Here is a 23,700-nt window from a genome sequence, read left to right on the forward strand (position 1 = left end):
TTCGAGCTGTATTTCTAAATAAATGAATATTGTCTTCCCTTCCTGGCCACAGCACAAACACCTGTACAGTCGACATGAGATCATGCACAGTGAAGATGATAAACAAGACAAGGAGATTTTCCATAGGACAATGAGGAAGCGCTTAGAATCTTTCAAGAGTACCAAACTAGGAATAAACCATCCCAAGAAGCTCAATAAAATCCACAAGCGAGACCGGGGCCAAAAAAGGGTAAAATACTTTCACAAGGACCCAGTTAAAGCCACCTATTATACAAACTAAGGGCTGGGGAGGGCAGGGAGGACTCTGAAGGGTCCTATGTCCTGCATTTATCTCTGTCCTGTAGAACTTCATGAACTTAAAGGACCTAAGCAAGAAGAGATTAAACTATGAGGTAACTCAGGGGGCATCTTCTCACATTCTCCTTTTCTCTATGTTTTGAGACTCTTCTGGGTGAGAGGTTTCTGATCACTTGGAAAACAACAGACCCTGAACCATGCTACAACACTGTGGGGAGATTTTGCAGGACAGAGGTAGCAGAGAAGCACTACAGCATAGAGCATTCAACCAAATTGATATGAAACTAAGAGGGAACACAGAGCATACAAAGAGACAAAGATTCTGTACATACTATCAGCGTAGGTGGGAAACTAATGGCATTCATATTGAGTCTCAAGCACAGATTACAACATATTTCAGGGTTATGCTGCTGGACTCGTCATTTCAAAGGATGGCACTGCCATTGCTATTTGAAGACATTGGCATTTTTGGTCGCTTTGTTTGCTTTCTTTTCAGAGGAACAGCAGTGTCATACCAAATGGAACCATTCCTTCAGAAAATCCAGTACAAGATTTTACTTTGAAGGAAAAAGGTAAAAAGATTCTTAGATGATTTTCATTAACTGCATTTTACCAGCTACATTACTAGTAAAGCATCACTAAAAGTTTTTGTGATATTTAACAGTGAAACTGCTATTAAAAAGGGGCTTCTAGTAATAATTTAGAACTCAGACTAGTGATCTTCTCCATGCTTAAATGTAATGTCTCTATGGTTTAGAAGTGATTTTTCTAGGAAGCTGGATGACAAACATAATTTTAATTGGCCTTTTTACTCACATTTTTATAATACCACATTTAAATTTTGAAAACAAAACAATGTAGTGGCTACAATACTGCAGTGAAATGAACTTTCAGCTTCCTTTTGGTTAAGGTGCACAGAGCTTCTAACATTTTTCTTTTTCATCACAGCAGGATATGTCTGCCCAGCATATCAGCCATATAAAATTGAGCAGTTGAAATGACATTCTAATCTGGGTTAAAGTCCATTGTTTTAGAAGGGTCTGAATCAGATTTGAGGCTAAGAAAGCACGTTAGTATTCAAGGAGAGCATAGCTTTGGAAGAATAACAGAGTCAGAGACCAGTTTCAGTGCTGAGTCACCCTTCATCATCAAATCTAAAACACAGATCAACCTTGAAATTGTAATCAGAAGCTAACCAGTCTAGGGAGTACTCCTTGCAAAAGTTGGTTTTTCATATAAAGCCCCAAATTCTTAAATATTTTAGCCATTGATGTCAGGCACAGCAATATGTGATGGATGCTTATATGTTTGTTATATAATTATAAAATAATATATGTCACTTTAAAACACTTCAAAATGTGGTTAAAAGCCACTGAACTAACTTTTATTTGTGTTCTTTTCTCTGTTTATGCCTGCAACCCCTTCATGTCAAAGAGAAATCAAGTGAAATAGAGAGGGATTCATCTTTTCTTGATAGCTCCAAGCAAAAATATTTTTCTTTATGCATCTTCTTTGAACCATTTACCGAGTGTTATTTTTCTTTTACTGACAGGGGCAGTACAGGTTGGCTTCCTAAGTGTAATTTTCTCAAACTTTTTTGCATGGGAAAAGCTTCCCAAATATTCATTAGTAAGTCATTCAATGTTGTCTTATTAAAAAACTCTGTAAGATGTTATCATCTACTTAAAACAAAAAAAGCTTAATTGTAAGACAGTCTTAACAAGTGGCCTAGCAGCTATTGCAAAACTTATTCTAATGCAGTAAAAGCAGCAATGACCTCATTAGGTCTAAAATTAGTCAGGATACAAATGACCTTTATAAAGTGATGAAAATGCAGTCACTGCTCATTGTGATGGGGCTTTTGTCAACTCGTGAGCATTTAAGTCACAGAACACAGCAGGAGCAGTGGTGCCATGTCATATGTTGGTGTGTTTAAGTTCCAGGAAGGCAATTCTGTTAGGCAAAAGTTTGGCTAGAGTGTGAAATCTCTTTTTATCACAGCACCATATGTTAATGCAAGCCAGAAACCTGCACTGAGTTTCTTGATATAATTGGTATCTAAGCTGAAACCTGTATATACATTCACATTTCAGTGCCACAACTGTTGATTAAATTTTACCCTTATCTAGATCCTTGTTAAAGATGTATCTGATAACTATGCCAGCATCAAACCAGCATGAAATAGCATTTTCTATCAGAATTGATGAAAATCTCTAATCAAATTGGACTTTCTTTCCCTCCCCCTGCCCCCTCTCCCCAACAGATTTGGAGTTTTCTGAATCAGAAGAAAATAATGATTATGAGACTTTGCATCTGGGCAAAGGAGTTGATTTCCTGGCTAATGTGACGCAACAAAATTTCACAGATAATCCTGCCGGTAAAACTATTTATTACCTACAAAGGTTTTTTTTCTCAAATTTTTTAAAAAATTATTAGAAATGCTGATGATTTAGCCTGGGGTTTTTTTGTTGTTGTTGTTTGCTTTGATTTTATGTGTTCTATTTGAAAATGTACTTGCTTAATATTAGTGTTAACATAACAAGTTTTGGATATCTGGATGTATGGAGAACATCAAATTTGCTACTAATAGAAGTTGTGAACATGACTACCTAAACCAGTTTTAAAACCATTAATTATTTCTAGCAACAGAAATTTTAAAATTGTCTTACCTCAAAAGAGCAGTCAATATTAGTCCTTTGGAACTGCCTTCTACTTGCATTGGAAGCACTTCATTGTGAGAAATTTTGTTTTTCTTATTTCAGACAAGATTTCTCTTAAATTCACAACTCCCTCAGATTCTTTACAGGTTCACAGAAGTCACTGAAAAGAGCAGATTTGCAACATTTCTGGAGCACTCATTGCACTTGATTTCCAGCTCTGAAAGGCTCCAAAATATCAGCTTGGAAGCATATCACTATATATAACAGAAATCATATAATATGATTTATAAAGTTTTAAACACTTTTGTGTTTGAATTTTTCAGCATGACATTGTTTGCTTCATATGTAACGTGGTGCATATAGTGAAGAAAAACGCTTGTGTCTGTACTCTTTTGGCAAACATACTGATACAGTCTTCTCACTGTTTTGTGGCAAATTCTATGTTTGAGTATGTATAAAAACACCCAGAAATAAGTGGGTGGCAAGATGCAGGCCTAAAATGTTTCTGTAAAAGCATTACAAACTTGATAACTCTATTAACAGTCTCCTGTAGCTTACTTTTGACTGTTTCATGGCCTGTTTTAGCTACCTCACACAAATCTCATTCCTTTATAGAGTGGTGAAATTGTTTTGGGTTTTTTGGGGGTTTTTTTGCATGTTGTCCCATCTTTTTTTTCGTTTTTGTGGATTTGATAAGAATTTTCTGCAGTTATTTTATGTTGTGCTTTTTTTTAATTAAAATGTTTGGGCTGATTTCTTCTTTTATTGATTTTTTTTTTGTCTCCAGATATCCCAAACATAACTGCATATGGGATATAATATCCATTTTTTCCCTTTAATAGAAATCCATATATATCTAGCAATAACCAAGGTGTATGTGTGTATAACGATCTGTGTATTGGCTTAGTCACACCTATACCAGTGTGCATCAGCGTACTTTTTTCCACCAACAACCATCTCCTTTACAAAGCATCTTGCTGTATTATCAAGATATTATTTTGATTAATTTTACTTGTCCCTTGTGAATTTTTTGGTTTTAGGAATTGATAACCCGGTATTTTCAGCTGATGACGATCAAAGCATCTACATGAAATTCTCACCATGGTTATCTAGTGAAGATACTGTGGTACCATCACAAAGGGCCCGAGTGCAGATCCCATATTCTCCAGAAAACTTCAGACGACTTGCTCCATTCCGGCTCAGCAATAAATCAGTAGATTCCTTCCTTCTAGCAGATGGCCCAGAGGACCGACCCAGAACTTTTCTCCCAGAATCAACACATATGTAATATTTTAAACAATATTACCACCTTTATTTTTAACCAGCCTTCTTATCAATCCTGACTACTGAGAAGTAAACTTACTTTTCTGATTTTTCTTCTTCTAGAATATCTATTTCCTTCCTGATTTCTTTGTACAACTAAACATCTTCTATTTTCCTCCAACTTAATTAACAAAACATCTTTCGATTTTCCTTCTGCAGAAGAGCTGTTCAGCTATTTGGGGTCCAATGCCTTGCTATTTTTACAGCAGATAATGATCCTTCTCTTTGTTTTGACTTGAATATTTCAAATGCCAGAATATTGTGCACTCATTTTCAAGAGGCTTCAGGTTTCTTTGTTAGTGCTGGATGATAAAACTGATACCTGAATTCCCTAAATGGAGTATGATTTTTACTGTTTTGCTAAGAAGCCTTGAGTCAGTTCTGAATATTTGTCCAGACTATTTACCCAGTGCCCAGGAAGGAAAATGGCACCACTGCTACAATACAAGTACTCAGTGACACTACTGATGTATCATTACATAAGAAAGGAGTTTAAAATGAATCATGTTTACTAGAATGTATCAGTTCCCTTTTGTGGACAGAGATAATTACACCACAGTATTGTGGAGAAGCAGTATTCCAGTTAGAGCTTTATCCTTAAATTATGAGTTTATCTTAATCCATATCTTATTCTGAAACTAGAAAGAGGCTTAGCTTTCTGATGCAGTGAATAACTTTTTCCTTCTAATGTGTTAGAGGCTTAGAATTAAACTTACTCTGGATTTAAATGAATATCCTAGTTGCCCTTTAGTTTTTGCTGTGTGGAAATTTTCCATACCATAAAAAGCAGCCTTCACTTCTATAATCAAGTTGGGCAATGCTTCAAATGAGGTTGGCAGGTCACAGTTCAGATATCGTAATTGAATAGAACACAGGGCATCGCAGGGATTGTGCAATGAAATGCTGAAGTCGGTGTCATCATGAATTCACTTTTGTGGAATACATGGTCACAAATCTATGTATGAGTGTCCTCTGTACATCAACAAATAAATGTGGTAAGTGGAATGCCCTTCTGTGGTTAGTTGATGAAACTTTGTTCAGACAAAGACTTCAGGATAAGAGTGAATGCTGCTAATCTTGACTTGAGAAGAATTTCATAACCTTTTGAAAAGAAATAGAAAGGGAAGACCTATTTTTCTTCTATTCTGGCTTCTGTCCTTTCAGAAAATGTGCTAGTTTAAGTGCAATTAGAGGAAACAGACCACTTTCTTTACTGAAGTGGCCTGTGGGTCTGTGTTTGGTTCTAGTACTCAGTTCCTTACTAATACATCTTGGCTTATTTTTTAAATGATGTTTTAAAATAAATACTGGATTAAAAAACTATGAATTACAATCCAATATCCTGATTAAAAGTGTGAACAATGAGCAACACTCCAAGAGGAAAATTTCTCCTTGACACTTAGCCACATTGAAATTCTCTTTATTTTTTCTTCCCCACTAAGAACATTGTCACAGAATATTGACATATGACTTGCTGAACATTTTCTTGCTAACCTTTGTTCTTTACCTCCATTCAGTTGCCTAACTTATCATTTACTTTATTATTAGGAAGTGGTATTTGTAAGTTCTTGTGCAGGTAACTTTTACATATCAAAATCACTGGATTTTTTACTGCTGCGTTTCTTAACAAGTGCTTTGGAAAATTAGATTTCCCAAGCTAATAAGCTTAGACCTTGATTATTCTCAGAAACAGTCCTCTGAATGATATCCTTAACAAAATTCTCTTAAAAAGAGAATGATATTGAAATTTCAATTAAAAGTTTTTAAAAAACAATGGAAACTGAAAGCCAAGAGTGAAAAGGTTGTTTCTTTACATATCTGACATATATCAAAAACTGATCATAGGTTCTGATCAATAAGAAATTGACTCCCTGGAGATACTCTCTGCTACTTCACTGAAAGAATGTAATTTATATAAAAAAATTCTGAAATATTTCCTTACTGAGCATCAGGACTAAGCATTTCAAGATAAAGATACACTTTAGTGCCCAGAGGATGGCTCCATCTCCTTAACTATCTGAAAAAGCTAGTCGTTCATTACAAACACTGAGCCAAGTTTTGCCTGACACTCAGCAAGGATAAGAAGTTTAATTAACTCTCTTTAGGTTGTCCAAGATAGAACTGGGTATAGAGTAGAGTTCTTCAGAAAAACAAACGAACAAATAAACTTAAACCACCCCCTTTCATAAGACTTTCATAAAAATAGCCAAAAGCAAAGCCCAATAGCCAGCATACTAATAGATAAAGTATGTACTACAAATGTTTCTATTTATTTGTGTTCTTTAGGTGATATGGACCATGATGTTGAAATGACAGAATACTCCTCTTCAGATGATCAACTAAACCAAAATGGAAGTGTTTCAGTGAATCCCCTCCACTTCTTCCCCTCTTGTCTTCAAATGCCTTGGACCCAAAACTATTCTTCATTGGAAAATAGAGGGAATATATCTCTTTCTTCTGTCTCTGAGTATATAGCTTCATGTGACCCAAATGTACCTGATCTCTTCTGGGAATCAGGTACAGATACGAATAACAAAGAGACAGTAAACTCAGGTTATTGTTCTGAAGTTAGCTACAAGTCAGAGAATTCACAAGAAGAGAATTCTCTACTTATCTTTGAAGGGCTGGAAGACTCTTACCTGAAGGAGCCCCAAGAGAAGAAAATGTTGCTTGATGTACAAGGAAATTACAGGTCTGCTGCAGCCAGACGTGTACAAAGCCGACGCTCTTTTCACAGGCCAAAACCTCTGCAACACCCTAAGCTTCAGAAGCTAGCATCTCTTCCAGCATCTTGCCATGTCCCTCCACATTCTTTGGAACAAGAGGAAACACAGTTGTGAGCCAGGACTTACTTGAAAGAAGAAGATGAGAGAGAATCACTTGAACAAAGGGCTTCTGTAACAATAGAGAGCAACCTATTGGTTCATAGGATCTGCTCTAGAACAGATGGAAAGGGAGTGGGGTCCTGTGATGTCAGAAACACTGGAGCTTTTCTGCTGTACTTACATTTTTGAGTTCTTATTCATAATGTAAGGGTGCATAGTGAGGGGGAAATATGACTCCTTGTTATTTTTTCATGTAGACTGTTACAAATAATCTATTGTTTTTGGAGGGCTAAACCAAGAATCTTTTCAAATGGTAAATCGTTGATGGTTTTTTTACATGGAAATGGTTTATTATGCCATTATGCCATAAATACATTTAAAGAACTAGACTGTATTTGCTTCTTCAGTAATGGAATTAAATATTTATGCTATATAAAATTAAAGTAGGAGAAGCAAGTGGTTAACCTCTTCCGTGCTAAGTCTACTCTGATTGAAATTGATTGGTGGCTTTTATAAGTGCAAGCTAAAGAAAAACATTTTCCTGCTCTTGAATATTTGTGTCACTGAGTAATAGTGGGATATTGACTCTCGTGGAAAACTTTCCAGGGAAAGGAAAGTCCTGGCATCTTGAAATTTAATCAAGTACTCCAGGAGGGCCAGTTCCTTCCTTCACCTTTATTCCCTCAACTCAGTAGCACTGGAATGAAAGAACACCCAGAATTAACTCAGCATTTTAATTTGTGTTGTCACAAGTGATTCATTTCGTATTCTTAATTAAACTGCTCTATTTTAAATAGCCTCACTCAGATAGGACTGTAAATATTTGTCATTTTTACTGCTGCTTTGGAAGACACCTTCCAAATACTTTTAGATTATTCTGTTAATTTATGTATCACTTTCAATAGCTGATCAGGATAATGGTTTCTCAGATGGTATTCTGAGTTTTGCCACATGGTTTAAGTGCCACAATGACTCAGGATGTTGACGGTTCAAAGTATTGTACAGAAGCATGTGCATATATATACCTACCTGTTTGTGCTAGGAACGTCCTTTATTTTTTTGTGTGTGGTTTTCTGTTAAATTGCTTAAGATTGCACTAGACCCTTATTGCATATGAATTAGATCTACATCACCTTGAAGATAGCTGGAGACATCAGTGAAAGTCAACTCAGATGAAGACTAGATGAAAGTGAAAACTCTGAGACCTCTCATAGATGCGTAATGCTACATGCCAGCGTATAGTCCTCTGACTTATGTGTATTTTGCCTTGGAAGATTCCAGTCCTGAAATTTTGGCTTGAAATCTTCAGTGGTATAAGTTGCAAAGGTTCTATAACAGCAATAGAAGGTGAGTGTTTGGCCAGTTCTGTGATCCTAATGTGTTCCTTATTTCTGTTTTATATCCGTGTAAGCCATTTGTAAATGAACTAAGTCACCTTCAGGGTGATATCTGATTTGTTTGAGAGTGGATCCTGGACAGAGGCTTTTCTAGTAAATTTTACTTTATCTATAGGAATTAGTGATTGTTTCACTCTGCCTGCCCAGATTTTGAATGGCTTCTAGATGATTCTGTGTCAGATGTCAAAACAGAGGTTTACCCAGACACCCAAAAGGAGTGGAGAAATATGTGAAAACTCATGTTCACATCTTCTTTCTATTTTTGTCCTCTTTGCTAAAAGAGGTTTGACTGGTGCACATTGCAGAGATGTGATGGCAAATGTCATATATAAACCTAGACAGACACAAAACACACGTTTAGAGATTAGATACAGAGAAGTGGTTCTTTTGATATCAGCTCACAAGCAGCTGCCTGTTTGGCAGTCATCTTGGGCAATGGTGCAAATCAATTGGAAAGCTTCATCACCCACAGCTAGTCTTGTTATAATTCAATAACGTAAATACAATTTTTGTGAACTGAGTACGTATGAACATATTATTTTGGTGAAGTAGAGCATATTAATACTGTTCCAGATATTACAATTGGAACAATTTTAGTAATTGGCATATATAACAGGACCATTACCAACCCCAAATATTAGGACAGATAAAGTGCAATGTGCCAAAATCTACCCTTCAGTCTTACAGCATAATGCTGAAGTACTAACACCAAAATTGGCAAGATGCTCATCGGGTGTTGGTTTTGAAATAAAACTTTCATTTCTTATTGCTTCTGTACAGAGGTCGTTGCTGTGCCGCAGTCAGGAAAAGAACCACACTGTGGACTGCCTCTTGCATGCTTGTTAGAGGATTCCCAATCTATTTGTGTACAGGCTACCTCAAGGAAACGTTTTTAAATTGTCATCAGCAGGTGGCAGTTTTCACCAGATAAATGTTGCACAGACAAGAGTATGTAATTTTGAAAATCACAGGATACACATTTTTATTGTTTTTGTAATCTTTCATGCTAAACAAGAAAGGATCAATAAACGCCACTATATTTACAAACACAGCAGCCTGTGAAAAGCCAGAAGGATCCTGTATGCTTTTGAGAGGGCTGTGGGTTGTAGGAGTTTTATAAAACAAAGAGGAACATCATGCCATTTTAAACAACAGAAAAGGAAAGACGTATATAAAGGGCTTACCTCTTCATTTCCTTAGGCATTTTCTCTGTGTTGCATCACTATAGTTAAACAGATGAAGAATAAAATGGGCCATTCTGACAGCAAAGAGACCTTCCACTGGAATATCTTGCATAATTTCTGAGGCTTTTATGCCTCCCAAAGAGGGTTTCTAGTAGAATTGTTTCTACAGCAAGGTTTTGTTTGGCATAGTTCCTCAATTTGAAATGTGATGAAAAAACTTTCATGTCCCCAGTTTCCACATTGAGAACATACTCACAGCTAGAATATAATGGATTATAGTTCTTGGAGTTTTTTCAGGGCAATTGTTCCCAATGTCTACCACAGTATATACAAAAAACAGGTTATAAGTGTTCATCATCTATTTCAATTGTTTTTCCCATACTCTTTGATTGTACTTTTACATTTCCTGTGGTATATGTACCTGTGGGTTCAATTGTTTGGTTACTTCTTCAGCACACTTTAATGAATAAAGCACCACTAATTTCTATTACAGCAACATAGATTCAGAGCTGCTGAGGATCTGGCTTTTTTGGTTTTTTACCCTTGTTTATTAGATTGGAATATCAGTTCACCTCTGGGGAGCCCAGTTAATTTCTTGCTTCCCTAAAACTATCTCTAAATTTTTTTTGTGACATTCACTGTCAAAGAAAGGCAAGCGGAACATTCCACAGCTGATATTTATTGAACAAGTAACTATGGCCTACCTTGTTGCAAAACGATGAAATGAAGAAATATTTGATGTTTCTTTTATATATTTTACTCCATGAACAGGGTTCTTTTTAATGATGTTTATTATGCTGCACTATGACCTAGCAATGTTAAAGAAAAACCCAGAAGTGTTGCCTGTATTGAGATGAATTCTGTCTCTCTGAGCTGTGAACCTAGTTATTGAAATATATGAAGTTATGTTTTACAAATATATGGTCTATTCAGAGATTTATGTAACAAAGGTTGCAAAATAATCACGTGCCTTAAACTGTCACTCGTTGGAGTGCTGTTGTTTGGACATACTTGTATGTACTTTCCAAAAGGTGTCAACTTACTGCATATATTTTTAAATGAGTAAAGATGTTCTGCTAATGTCTTTATAGAGATGTTTTAATAGTATATCATAATGAGAAGTTTGACAATAAATTATATCACTTTGGTGGAATCACACTCCTTTGGCAACTGATTTAGAGAATCATTTATTTATTACATTTAGAAAAGACTCCTCATATACAAGACTTCTGAGAAGTATGCATTTCTGCTCCCAAATCATAGTTAAAAAAGACAATAGAGTGCTGATAATTCATGTAATTTATAAACCACAAATCATCAAAAGCAGCAACAGAAGCCGTAGAAGATCTCCTGAGGCTCTCTCTGACAACTATCATACTTTTTGTATAGTTCTAGCCTCACAGTAGAGAATGATAGAATTCCCATTGACTTCATAAGGCAGTATTTCCATCTATAGAACAGAAGGGTCCATATTTTGTCAAGTTATATAGAGAGATGTCATCATAATAACACTATAATTTAAATTTTACATAAATGTAATATAGCATCTCATTATTATTATGCACCTGGATTGGAGCAATCCAACATCATAGAAGCAAAGATTGGACCAGTCTTAGAAATGATTTAATCAGTTTCAGTAAAGTTTTAGAAAAGTGAAGTGATAAACACAAAACCCTACCAGCTATAGGAGGTATTCATAATTTTATATAGTGTATTTTATTTTATTTATATAGTTATATATAGAATATATACTATTTATAAGGAAAGGAGCTTTTCAGACCCATTGGTGAATTCAGCAGTGCTTTAAGGAAGCACGTGTGTCTATGCATTAAAGGGACCCTGAAAGGCAGTATAGCTGTATTCATGGCTGAAAACAAATGAAGAAAGTCTGAAACAGAAGGATCAGTTTCGTGCTGCTAAGATATAAGTAGCTAAGAATGGGAAAAAAACATATGTGGGCTAATTATGTGCATGTGAATGTTCAAAATAGAAACAATGAAGACTGATATGGGTAAAGCTGACTTCAAAGGAAGATAATGTAGACATGTGCAAAAGATACATATCACCTGTGTAATAACCATTGCTTAATTCCTTCCCACACATACATATTTTCAAATTTTAACTCTATAATGAACAGTTTTAGCTGACAACTTAATACGAACATTTCCTTCAGTGTAAAAGCACTAGAAATGCCAGTTAGTGTAGTTACAAATAATCCTGGATTGACAACTCAAACTGTGAGAAAAAAATTCATAGAAGTTGTAGCAAAGAATTAAAACTGTTGCTACCAAATGTCTGCAATAAGGTCCCAAGAAACGAAGTGATGATTACAAAACTTGCTATCGTCCTATACTCACTGTCTCAGAACATTATAGAATAGAGAGCATTTCACCCAGGAAATAGAAATGAATTTTGGTCAGAAGACAGAAAAGACTGAAGTGACCAGTTGTAGGGCATGGCCAAAAGAGCATACTGACAAGCAATCCGTTTACATGCAACCTGTCCCTTAAATACCCTTACATCTCTATCTTCTTACACTCTTTTACCTCCCAAACACCTTGATCTCCCCCTTTCCCTGTCTGTTTCATATTAAAAACATCTTATAAAATGTCTTGCAGAATACCAAGCTTTATCCCATAACCAGTAACCCTCCTTGGTCTGTAAGGTGATCCAGTTGATTGATTTTGATGGCTTTCACCACACAGAAAATGGAGTCCTTCTGTGACTGCCCTGGAAGAAGCCAGATCAGAATGTTCCAGTTTCTCTACTTCAGTTATAAAGGTTTCCTGACGATCACTGTCCCTCTGTGCACCTCTGCCTCTGTGAATATAAACTTCTTGTTTCATAATCTAACAGTTTCATTCTAGATTCTGGGGAAAAAAAGGTTTTAAAATTAAAAAGATTTTCTATTTTTACTTTTGTATCACATGATTCAAAATCTGTGAACTGATCAGGTTTTGCCTGCGATAAGTGGTATTTTTTATGTTGCTGGGATTATCAAGGTAAGTAGAGTTACCTGCAACAAACTGGTTTCTGCAAAAAATTAGCTGATTCTATCAACCACCTGACATGCATAAAGAACAATAGCATCATTACAAATTGGCAATTATAATTTAGTCAATTGACCTCTTCAGATAAGAGTTTCAGTAACACTATTTATCACATCAGTCCAACAAACTCCCACTTCCTTTGAAATGTTTAAAAGCTGGATCAAACTGATAGGTAATGTACAACCCTAAATTTAATCAACCGAACACTGCCTAAGTTTCTTGAGTATTGAAGCTATTCGGGCATTCTGAATCATAGAAAAGACCCGTAAGATCATTGAGTCACACCGTTAGTCTAACACTTCCAAGTCCATCACTAAACCACGTCCTAGTTATCACATCTACAGATCTTTTAAATACCACTACAGATGGTGACTCAGCCACTTCCCTCGGCAGCCTGTTCCAGTGCTTGGCAACCCTTTCAGTGAAAAAATTTTTCCTGCTATCCGATCTAAACCTCCCTGGGGAAACTTGAGGCTGTTTCCTCTTGTCCTGTCGCTGAGGAATGAGGCCAGAATGCTGAGTTAAGAGATGTATGAGATATGGATATGTTGGGGAGCATCAAGTGTAGGATGACTGTAAAGTCTCTCGCATTAACATGGGTAGGTCTGTTGTAGAAATATATTACACATGACAAATAGAACACCCAAAGTGACAATGAAAGAAGATCTGTGTTAAATTCATCATACGAGTGATTCCTGAACTTTATCAAACAGAAAGCCTTGCTTTCTTTCCCTTTCTGTGGTGACATCTGTGAAAATTAATCAGATCTTTTTCTAACTACTTTACTTGCCTTCCGAAGCCTGCGAAACAAAACTCTGAAAATGAATTATCCTAAATAAAGGTTTCTTCTAAAGCAAGAAAGACCTCTTAAGAAAGATATATATAAAGTGTTTAAATTTTCTGTAGTGAATCAACCTTTTGTGAATTTAGAAGAACTTGAGCTAGTGGAGACTGCAAAGACTTTGAAAAATAGCTACGCACTTTACACATCATAAACTACCAGATCCATATACTGAAATGCTGAGTGCTGGTCTAGAGTCAGAATCTCTGATCCTATTGCCCTTGCTATTGGAAGTCAAGGGTTCAGTTGTCACTGACCATAGGGAAGATGCTATAATTGTAACAAAGACCTAAATAAACTAGATGTTCTGCAGTATCGTAAAATAGACTTTTTGGCTGCATTAGCACATGAATGGTCTAATAAGAGATGTAAGTGTGCTGAAGAAACAGCTGAAGTAAAAAAACTTTTATTATACAAAAGTAAGCAAAATAGTGAGAATATATATAACAATTACCATATGGATACAAAAACTGGCCTAATTTGGAGAGAACGCAATCCATTCTTCCTGTCCTGCAAGTGCTTTTACTGTACTTAATCTAATTTCTACATTGCTTACTTCCTTCTTGTTTTGAAACAAATATACATTTCTAAGAAACTCTAATTCTTATACAAATCTTTAGGAGACAACCTTGTGTTGTGAATGTTTCATTTCTTTCCCAAGCTTGCACTGTAAAAAATGTAGACATTTTTTCAAATGGCAATTTTGAAATTACATGAAAGTGGTTTTGCTCATGGTTTTGCATCATGTTAGAACTGTGCTTAGTTCTAACATGAAATAGATGGGAGTACAGAAGTAGTTTAACCTATGGTATATCTTCCCATGCAAACACTGCCATTGTGCAACTAATTTCATATGGTGGAAAAGCAAGAGCTGACTGTCTTCTGCTCTTTTATCCTCTCCCATATCTTGAAACATGTAGCTAATTTCTTCAAGAATTTCCAGATCATATGGTGATTCCCACATGAAAAGGAATCTGAATGAATTTTTCTTGCTTTGTAGGTCTGATACACTCTGGATAGGCCTAGAAGAAAAAAAATCTATTATGGAGGAAGGTCTGGGCCTTTTGCTATTCACCTATACATTAGGTGAATATGTGAAGAGGCAAGCAAACCAAAGTGACTACATTTTTGGGAGTAATTGATTTTAAGAGTGCTAACCAATAGACCCTTTTCACTAGTTTTTACTAGGATTCCTAATACCTGTAGCTGTTAGCAGTAATACCAGTTTGCAGGAACAGAATACTGAGTTTGAATAGCCAATGACCAACAGATCAGGTTACAACAGTTTGTAGTAACCTTTGTACAACAGGGTCAGAAAAGGAGAAAAAAGAAAAGTCCATGACTGAACAGCCAGAATTACTTGGTGCAGAATTATCAGCTTAAATATCTGTCATGAGAGAATCCAGACTCTCATCTACATTTTTGTCATACCTAATGAGAAAATAGTAGCAGACTCCAAGTAATCACTGACCCATCTCAACTATAAGTCCATTTCATATTACATTCATGTTCAAACATCCTTGAATAAGTAAATAGGTAGCAGTTACACATAAAGAAACTACAGACATCTAGATAATGTGAAGAAATGAATACTTAGGCTTTTCTGCAAATAATAGATCTAGTTCCACATCTTCATTAACAATGTATTTCCTTTCATTTTAATGGACCTTTTACTTCACAATGACCTGTAAAATTGGGCTCACTTTTAATCATGACAAATATGTATTGGGCAATCCGGATGGCTATGCAGCCATATCCCTCAAAAAGGGAATGTTGCACAAGCACAGAGTATAGCATATGACAGGTGTTAGCAATCCATGGACAGAATAGTTTCAGATAAACGCTTTGTGAGTAGCTTTATGAGTTTACGTTTCAGTTTGCCTTGTGAACACTTAGAATTTTACTACAGAAGACTACACGGAAAAAGGCGATTAGATCAGATCGCTAGATTAGATTAGATTAGATTAGATTAGATTAGATTAGATTAGATTAGATTAGATTAGATTAGATTAGATTAGATTAGATTAGATTAGATTAGAAGAGTTACTGGACCCGGCGCTCACGATGCAGACGAGCTGTTTAAAGTGGTTAAGCTTGGAGGCAGCCTGGGCTGTAGCCCGGCACCGGCCGAGCTACCGCTGGACCGGAGAGGTGGGATTACCGCCCGAACAGGGCATGCGGACGGACTGGGCTGGGTTCTGCAGGGCAGGGCAGGTCAGGGATGTTCTGGAGCCTGAGCCTCTCCGGGATGCTCCGCGCCCCGCGCTCCTCGCTCCGGGGCCACTCAGCCCGCGGGTGGAGCCGCTTCTCCGGTGCCGTGGGTGTGGGCGGCATCCTCGGGTCCGGCCTCCGGTCACCCAGCGCTGCCACCCGCTTGAGCATCGCCGCTCTCCGACCTCGCACCGCCCGGCATGGTAAGTCCCGCTGCGTGCTGGGGGGGGTTCCTGACCCAGAGCTCCGCTTGGTCTCCTCCTGCCCGCCCGGCTGCACCTCTCTGGTTTCTGCGAGAAAGGCGCAGAAAGGTATGGAACGAACAAGTTTTAGCAAAGAATTTTGTTCTAGCTGGCAGGATTTCAGACCTACAAACCTCTGTCAGAAAAAGGGACGGCAGGGCTCAAACTGCTCCCGTGTTCCAGTTTAGCAGTTTCCCTAGACAGTGTTCTCCAGGGGCTTTCCAAATATCACCAGCTGGTTTCAGCTGGGCTCCCCATTGTCCTGTTAGTTATGACAGTTGTGTTCATACTGAATTGTTAGGCTTTCTCCTCTATTTCTTTCACTAGCATGAGTTTAACCTCACTGATAGCTACAGTTTTACGTGAAATATTTAGGAAGCTCTTTGCACTATGGTACAAAGGCCTTTTATTTAGGAGGGAAAAAGGCATACTTTCCCCCCATGCTCCAAGTGCTTGATGGAGAAATGGACTCAGATTATAATAGTCAAATACCACCACATACTATGATTATGATACCACATACACGCACAAACAATATGACCTCCAATCTTTATGCTGCTGTGACTAGAAAACAAAGTTCTCTTCACAAGCCCCTGAAAGGTATACTTTGGGGAATTAACATCCTGTGTTAGCATCTGCAAAAACCATTGCTCACCAACTGTTAATTAATATCATTTACTTCTCCTCTTAGAATGATAGAATCATTTAGAATGGAAAAGATCATGAGTCCAACCATAAAACTAACACTGCCAACTCCTCCACTAAAACATGTCCTGAATCACCATACCAATGGGTCTTTGAAATACCTCCAGGGATAGCAACTCAGCCCCTTATTTCCCTGGGCAGCCAGTTACAGTGCTTGACAACCAGTGAAGAAATTTTTCCTAAGATCTGATCTAAACCTCTCCTGGTGCAATTTGAGGCTGTTTCCTCTCACATGCTGTCATTTGTTCTTTGGAAAAAGAGGCCTACACCCACCTTGCTACAGCCTCCTTTCAGGCAGTTATCCAGAGTGATAAGATCTTCCCTGAGCCTCCTTAACTCCAGACTGAACAGCTCCCTTACCTGCTCCTCACTAGAGTTGTTCTCAGGACCTTTAACCAGCTTCATTGCTCTTCTTTGGACACTCTTCCTCAAATTTAACATAGAGATTCAAGGCTATTAGTTCTCACCTTTAAACTGTGAAAACAAAAAAATCAGAGCATGCCATATCTTGATTTTTCTATATTCCATAACTTGGCTATTTGCATTTTAATCTCTTTTCCCCTTTGGCAGATTACCCAGTCTTTCCATCTCATGCCCACAGGTTTGAGTAGATCAGAGCTACCTCTTTTGCAGCTGCAGACTACACACCTTCAACCAGTATAGATAGATAATATATTTTTAAGCAGCAGACCAGTGTGTTAATAATTTACTAAACTCTCAGTAAAACACCACAGCTCCTTTTGACACAGAAGACTTTTCTTCACTGCAAGACTCCCTTCTCTGCCTGAAGCTTTTGCATTCCACGGCTCATTCTAAACTCTCTTTGTCTTGCTGAGACTTGATAGCAATGAAGTTTATTGATCATGGCGCTTCATTCTCTATTCTGAAGTGATGCAATCATGAGATAATCACTTTCCCCCTCCTCCTTTACTCTCTTTCTCATTTGGACTTTTCAGCTTTTATAACCTCTTTTCAGGTAATAAGGGATTGTACGTACATGATTGCTTTCATTCAAATTACCCAGATTTTACAAACCTTTTATTTTTAGTGTCTTCTAATTACTTGGAAAATGTCTACTTTTAAAAACAATCTAAAGTTTGAACTGTTAAATTGCAGCTGAACTATACCAAAGATTTAGTACATATAGATTAATTCAAAGAACTAATCAAGACATGCCAGAATTTATAGGTTTTTTTTCAAAACCAGCTAGCACTACTTTCTGCATAGTTTATTGTACCACTGCATAACAAATCCTCTTCTAAAAAGCCAAGAGAATTCTTATAGAAGTTGAAAAACTGATGAATTATGAGCAGAATCTGTCTTCCCTCAGGTTCTAAAACACAGTCCTAGCCAACCTAAAAGAAAAGAAGACACAAACAAACTCTTCTTCTTTCTATTCTGTAATTTCCTATCACTGACCACAATATCTTTGTTTTGTGGAGTATCTCTAACAGTTACATTTGAGGACAGTAAAAATTAAAGGGAAATTATTAATTTCACTTTGTGTACAGTCTACCCATTTAATTTCAAGGAGGTTAATTATATGGAATTAGAAGGCTTTAGATACTAGTATTCACTGAATGTTCTTAATTACTTCCTTCTTAAAATTAGCACAAGAAAAACAGAATCATGCACAATTGTCAGATTTGTTGTTTTGCTTTCACAGTAAATCTAGTAGATTTAGATTGCACCAACATTGCTATCATTATAAGAAACTTAACAACAACAAAACTATTGTGATGGAGCTACTCGTTATTGTCTTTATCAGTGTCTATTACTAAAGAAATGTTACATTTATAAAGTGAAATGTCCTTCTTCCTGAGTGTGCTGCTTTGGTGTGCCCATGATGTCCAGTGACTAACAAACAAATGCGTTATGACGTGAAAAACCTATATTTACCCTCTCCTTTCTCTATCACTTTGCCTTTAACCTTCCCCAGATGGATGGAGATCTTTTAGCTCCTGGCCAGGCAGTGGAACAGCTATTGTATGGTTATTGCTATCTCTCTTTTTTTTTTTTTTTTGTGTTTTGGTGTGGTTTGGTTTTCTCGGTTTTGTTTTGGGTTTTTTTTTGTAACTGAGAAAGTTACATCAGCACACAACACGAGGTAGGAGAAGAGCATTTTGCAGCATTTGGAAGCAGTTACTCTAACCTGGGGGAGGTGTGTGTGATTTGACAGTGAGGAATGTTTCCTGGGAGCACTTAGTGTTTATGAAATTGCATAAAGAAGGGTGGTGTAAGCTGAAGGAAATGTCAAGTGAAATTTAAAGTGACATGGATGTCAGTGCTTTCATAGTCTTGCCCAAGTGCCATTTATGCAATCTTTTTTTGTATTAAAATTGGAACAGAGGAAGTCTTAACATGAATCATCAAGCCCAAGCTCCAAAGACAAGTGATGATAGCTGTCTAGGTATAAAGGTATATTGAATGCAAGTGCTTTCAGAGAAGTGATAGCAAATGTGTGTGGCCATAAAACTTGAGACAACAACAAGTATGTTTATAGATGTTGGTGATAATTTTCTGATTATGATAACTAATCAAGAGGTTCAGGCAGCATTTGGTAAATTCTGCATTTTGCATCCATGTTTTCTTTCTTCCAGGAGAGACAAACAAGACAAATATGATTAAACATTCACATTTTTCAAGAATAACTTGGTCCCTGTGTATAAGTTATGAGGGAAGGGGCAACACACCATCCTTCCTTCTGCCTTTGGCTCTCAGCTTTAGAACAGAGCACATTCAACAGGCTGTTTCTCATTTTCAAAAAAACCAAAAAGAGATCCTCACTCTTCAACTATAACCATTGGTTTTTATTATTAATAGAACTTTGCATTAGGCTTAACAGGTATGACAATGAAGCAGGAAAACATGACAGTGCTAGCTGCATACAAGTTTTTGAAAAAGGCTTTGATTGGGAGTCATTTCAGTAGATGAAGATTGCTAATCAACAATGTTTTATATGTATATCAAATTTGAAATAAAAGAGCAGGTGCATTTACTGTTATTGGTTGGAGAAAAGCACATGATTTCCCCCCCCCAAAAGTTTGTGCATTAAGTGTGCAAGCAAAATAATGCCAGAAAAATGCTTGAAAGGAAAAGAAAGTGCTTTTAGTATCCAAAAACATTGCTATTAAAGAGGAAGTTTTAAAGAACAGACAAATTTGTTGATCTGTCAGGTTGCCTTGGTTGTTTTTTTTTTGGGTTTTTTTGGGGTTTTTTTGTAACTGAGAAAGCTACATCAGCACACTGATGTAACTCTATTGCTATATCCCCATAATTTACAAAATATTTTAAGTGTTCAGTGCTTATATTTTGCTGTCTGATTCAGTGTATATTCTAGCTATACAATACTTGCCATGAAGAAAATTCAAGCTCTTTTTTTATACATTAACTAAAATAGAAAGGATACCTGTAGCGTTTTCCTGTGCGGTTACAGGGAAGCTCAGCAGCTTTGACCTTTGTCTGGTACACAATGAGGAAGATAACATTTAGTAAGTTTAACAAATCTGTCATTCCTGTTGAGAAACATTCTAGGTACAGCAATACTTGGTTCAGTGGTTACACTCTTTGAACCCTCTGTTTAAAATCAGTTCAGCATGGGGGAGAAGTTAAAGTTCAGTAGATAGTTCAAAAGAGAATTGGAACATTTTGAACTTTTTTTTTGAGTTCAGCAGTGTCTTGCTATGAAGACTGAACTTAGCACCCTGTTTGTCTTTGAGCTTTAATCAGCAGGTGAACCAAGTTTACCTCCTACTACTTTGTCATCTACAGATTTCTTGGGGCAGTAAGTGAATCTTTAAATTGTGCTGTGCATCTGATAGTGTTTTTTCTGCTTTTTTTCATGCTAGCAGGTAGAAGCAACTAGACATCCTTGTAGAAGGGACACTAAGTAGATCAGAAAAAGTCAGGCAATCAAAATCTAGTTTTCTCTCTCAAAAATTATTTCTATTTTGTGCATTTTCAGAGTTCAAAGTATGTGCCGAAATAGCTGAAAAAGAAGACTTAAAATTTAACTTTAGAAAACAGATCAAACTATTTCTTTTGCCTCAAGGGACCTTGCCTTTGGAAAATATTTTCTCAAAATCAAACCTGGTTTTAATGTTCAAGAATAACTTTGTTGCTACCAAATACACAGAATTGCAATTACCTCTGAGATAAATGCAGACTCTGAGATGCAGCCGATGAGGAGATGGATCCAAAGGGTCTGAAGTATCTGAAGTACTGTACTTAGAGAAAGGCTAAGTCTATGTAGCAGCACTAACAAATGTTTCCCTGACTAGCATTTGGTATATGACTCTAAAGGTTTTTACTGCAATACGAGGCTGGCATAATCTTGTATCAGTAGAATTGTTGTGTGGAATTTTCTGGCATGCATGCCAAAGAAAATAAGGGCAATGTGCCAAAAAGAATTGGGAGGTCTGTGACTGTCTCATTTTCTTCCTGCTTCCAGATGAGTGAGCTGGTGGGAAAGTGAGCTAAAACTGTACCTTTTCCTGTCTGCTCTGTGTGAGGCGGGCACCACTCTCAGGATCGGTGTTTGCTCCTCTTCAAGGAACAGAGATTCTGAAACTTAGCAAATGCTTAGAGGTGATTGCTTCTGGAACAGGTTCTCTTCATGCTCTGCTTCCACATGAATAACACCATCCATCCCTTTATATCTTACATCAGAAATGTGGAATATAGAAAAAGATTCTGGCATATGCTGTGTGCTGTAAAATATATTCAGATTCTGTGGGACAGAACCCTGGGTCACTCTGAACCCTTCAGTCCAGTTTTCTGACTTTAAAACAGCACTTGTAAAACTTATCAGATCGTTGCAATGCCAGACAAAGCTCACTCTTCTGTGGAACATCTGGAAGTCTGGGCTGGAGAATTTATCACTTCCAGCTTGACCTGGAAGTCATGAATTCATTACTGGCTGAATGGCAGATCCCAGAGTGTCGTGATCAGTGGCACAGAGACTAGCTGGAGGTCTGTCACAAGTGGTGTCCCCCAGGGTTCTATATGGGGCCCAGTATTGTTTAACTTGTCCATCAGTGACTTGGATGAGGGAATAACGAGCCTCCTCAGCAAGTTCACTGATGATACAAAACTGGGAGGAGTGGCCAATAACTCAGAGGGCTGTGTAGCTCTTCAGAAAGACTTCAACAGTTTGGAGAGAAGGGCAGAGAAGAACATTGTGAAATTCAGCAAGGCCAAATGCAGGGTCCTGAGCACCTGAGGAGGAATAACTCCAAGCACAGGTACAGGCTGGGGCCTGACCTGCTGGAAAGCAGTGCTGCAGAGAAGGACCTGGATGTCCTGGTGGACAACCAACTGCCCATGAGCCAGCAGTGTGCCCTTGGCCAACGGAATCCTGGGATGCATTAGGAAGAGCATTGCCAGAAGGTCAAGGGAGGTGATCCTGCCCCTCTGCTCAGCCCTGGTGAGGTCATATCTAGAGTTCTGTGACCAGTTCTGGGCTCCTCAGTACAAGAGAGACGTGGCGCTTCTGGAGCAGGTCCAGTGGAGAGCTGTGAAGTTAACTAAGGGACTGGAGCATCTCTCTTACAAGGAAAGGCTGAGAGAGCTGGGCCTGTTCTCCCTTGAAAAGAGACAACTGAGAGGGGACCTCATCAGTGTATATAAGTATATAAAGCAGTGGGTGCCAAGAGGATGGACCCAGGCTCTCCTCAGTGGTGCCAAGCAAGTAGGACAAGAAGCAACAGGCAGAAACTGGTGCACAGGGAGTTTCACATGAATATGAAGAAGAATTTCTTTACTATGTAGGTGACTGAGCACTGTAACAGTGCTCACTGTAACACTGTAACAGAGAGGCTGTGGAGTCTCCCTCACTGGAGATATTCAAGAACCATCTGGATGCAATCCTGTGCAATGTGCTCTGGGATGAAACTGCTTGAGCAGGGAGGTTGGACCAGATGACCCACTGGGGTCCCTTCCAACCCTTTACACCCATTCTGTGATTCTGTGATCAGTTTATCTAAAGTGTCTTAAGTGCCATGACACAAGATGTCATGATGATGTTCTCAGTCCATGCTGCATAACATGTTCTGTTTCTCAGCAGTCTTAAGATATAAAGCTATCAGAAAGCATCCACAGAAGGGCTATAAAGGGGGTGAAGGCTCTAGAGGGGAAGCCGTATGAGGAGTGGCTGAGTGAACTTGGCTTGTTCAGTCTGGAGAAGAGGAGACTGAGAGGAGACCTCATAGCTGTCTACAACTTCCTTGTGAGGGGAAGAGGAGGGACAGGCACTGATCTCTTTTCTGTGGTGACCAGTGACAGGACCTGAGGGAATGGCTTGAAGCTGTGTCAGGGGAGGTTTAGGTTGGATATTAGGAAAAGATTCTTCACCACAAGGGCAGCTGGGTACTGAAACAGGTTCCACAGAAAAGTGGTTCCAGCACCAAGCCTGTCTGAGTTCAGGAAGTGTTTGGACAACACTCTCAGGCACATGGTGTGATTCCTGGGGTTGTCCTGTGCAGGGCTAAGAGCTGGACTTTGATGGTCCTAATAGGTCTCTTCCAACTCAGCATATTCTATGATTATATGATTCTATGAATTTTTGTGTGTGGACATTCAACACCATGGGCTTAAAATGCTGGATATCTTGAAATACCTTTTTTATCACCTATTGCATGTTTCGGAAGACTCCATGTTTTCCTTTTTGAATACTAATTTAAAAAAAAGAAGTTGTCTTCATAAAATGCTTATCTCTATGATATGTGCTTTAGAATGAATCGACAGCTTCAGAAACTGGTTTACATCTCTCCACATTCAGAATGTACTTCAAGATCCATCCTTTATTGGATGGCAGGGGGGAACATTGCTTCCAAGGACGAGGAAAAGGCTGAGGTACATAATGCCTTCTTTGACACAGTCTAACAGTGAGACCAGTTATTCTCAGGGCATATGGCTCCCTGAGCTGGTAGACAGGGACTGGGAGCAGAATAGACTCCTGCAATCCA

At 37.9% G+C, this 23,700-nt stretch overlaps 1 protein-coding gene and 1 long non-coding RNA gene across 7 annotated transcripts in view; one reads left to right on the plus strand and one right to left on the minus strand.

The window, feature by feature from the left end:
• Positions 1-10,973, plus strand: part of SLC9A3 (solute carrier family 9 member A3) — a 54,599-nt gene extending 43,626 nt beyond the window's left edge. For 2 of the 6 annotated variants that reach the window (XM_017821902.1, XM_017821945.1), the window contains 4 exons: positions 53-229; positions 794-869; positions 2,561-2,674; positions 6,567-10,973. In XM_017821902.1, coding sequence (XP_017677391.1) covers positions 53-229; positions 794-869; positions 2,561-2,674; positions 6,567-7,120 — 921 coding nt within the window. In that variant the 3' untranslated portion in view covers positions 7,121-10,973. Of the gene's footprint in view, positions 1-52; positions 230-793; positions 870-2,560; positions 2,675-3,997; positions 4,246-6,566 lie in introns of those variants that run through there. The other 4 variants (XR_001875979.1, XM_017821935.1, XM_017821925.1 and 1 more) reach the window with 4 other exon arrangements.
• A 4,917-nt stretch (positions 10,974-15,890) lies between these two features.
• Positions 15,891-17,413, minus strand: LOC108500757. Its single transcript, XR_001875986.1, has 3 exons — positions 17,311-17,413; positions 17,096-17,209; positions 15,891-16,078 (listed from the first exon to the last, which is right to left on the minus strand). It is a non-coding gene; the product is annotated as an uncharacterized LOC108500757 (long non-coding RNA).
• Between the last annotated feature and the right edge of the window lie 6,287 nt (positions 17,414-23,700).

Source organism: Lepidothrix coronata, unplaced genomic scaffold (assembly GCF_001604755.1).
Source record: "Lepidothrix coronata isolate B3197 unplaced genomic scaffold, Lepidothrix_coronata-1.0 Scaffold3, whole genome shotgun sequence".
Classification (NCBI taxonomy): Eukaryota; Metazoa; Chordata; class Aves; order Passeriformes; family Pipridae; genus Lepidothrix; species Lepidothrix coronata.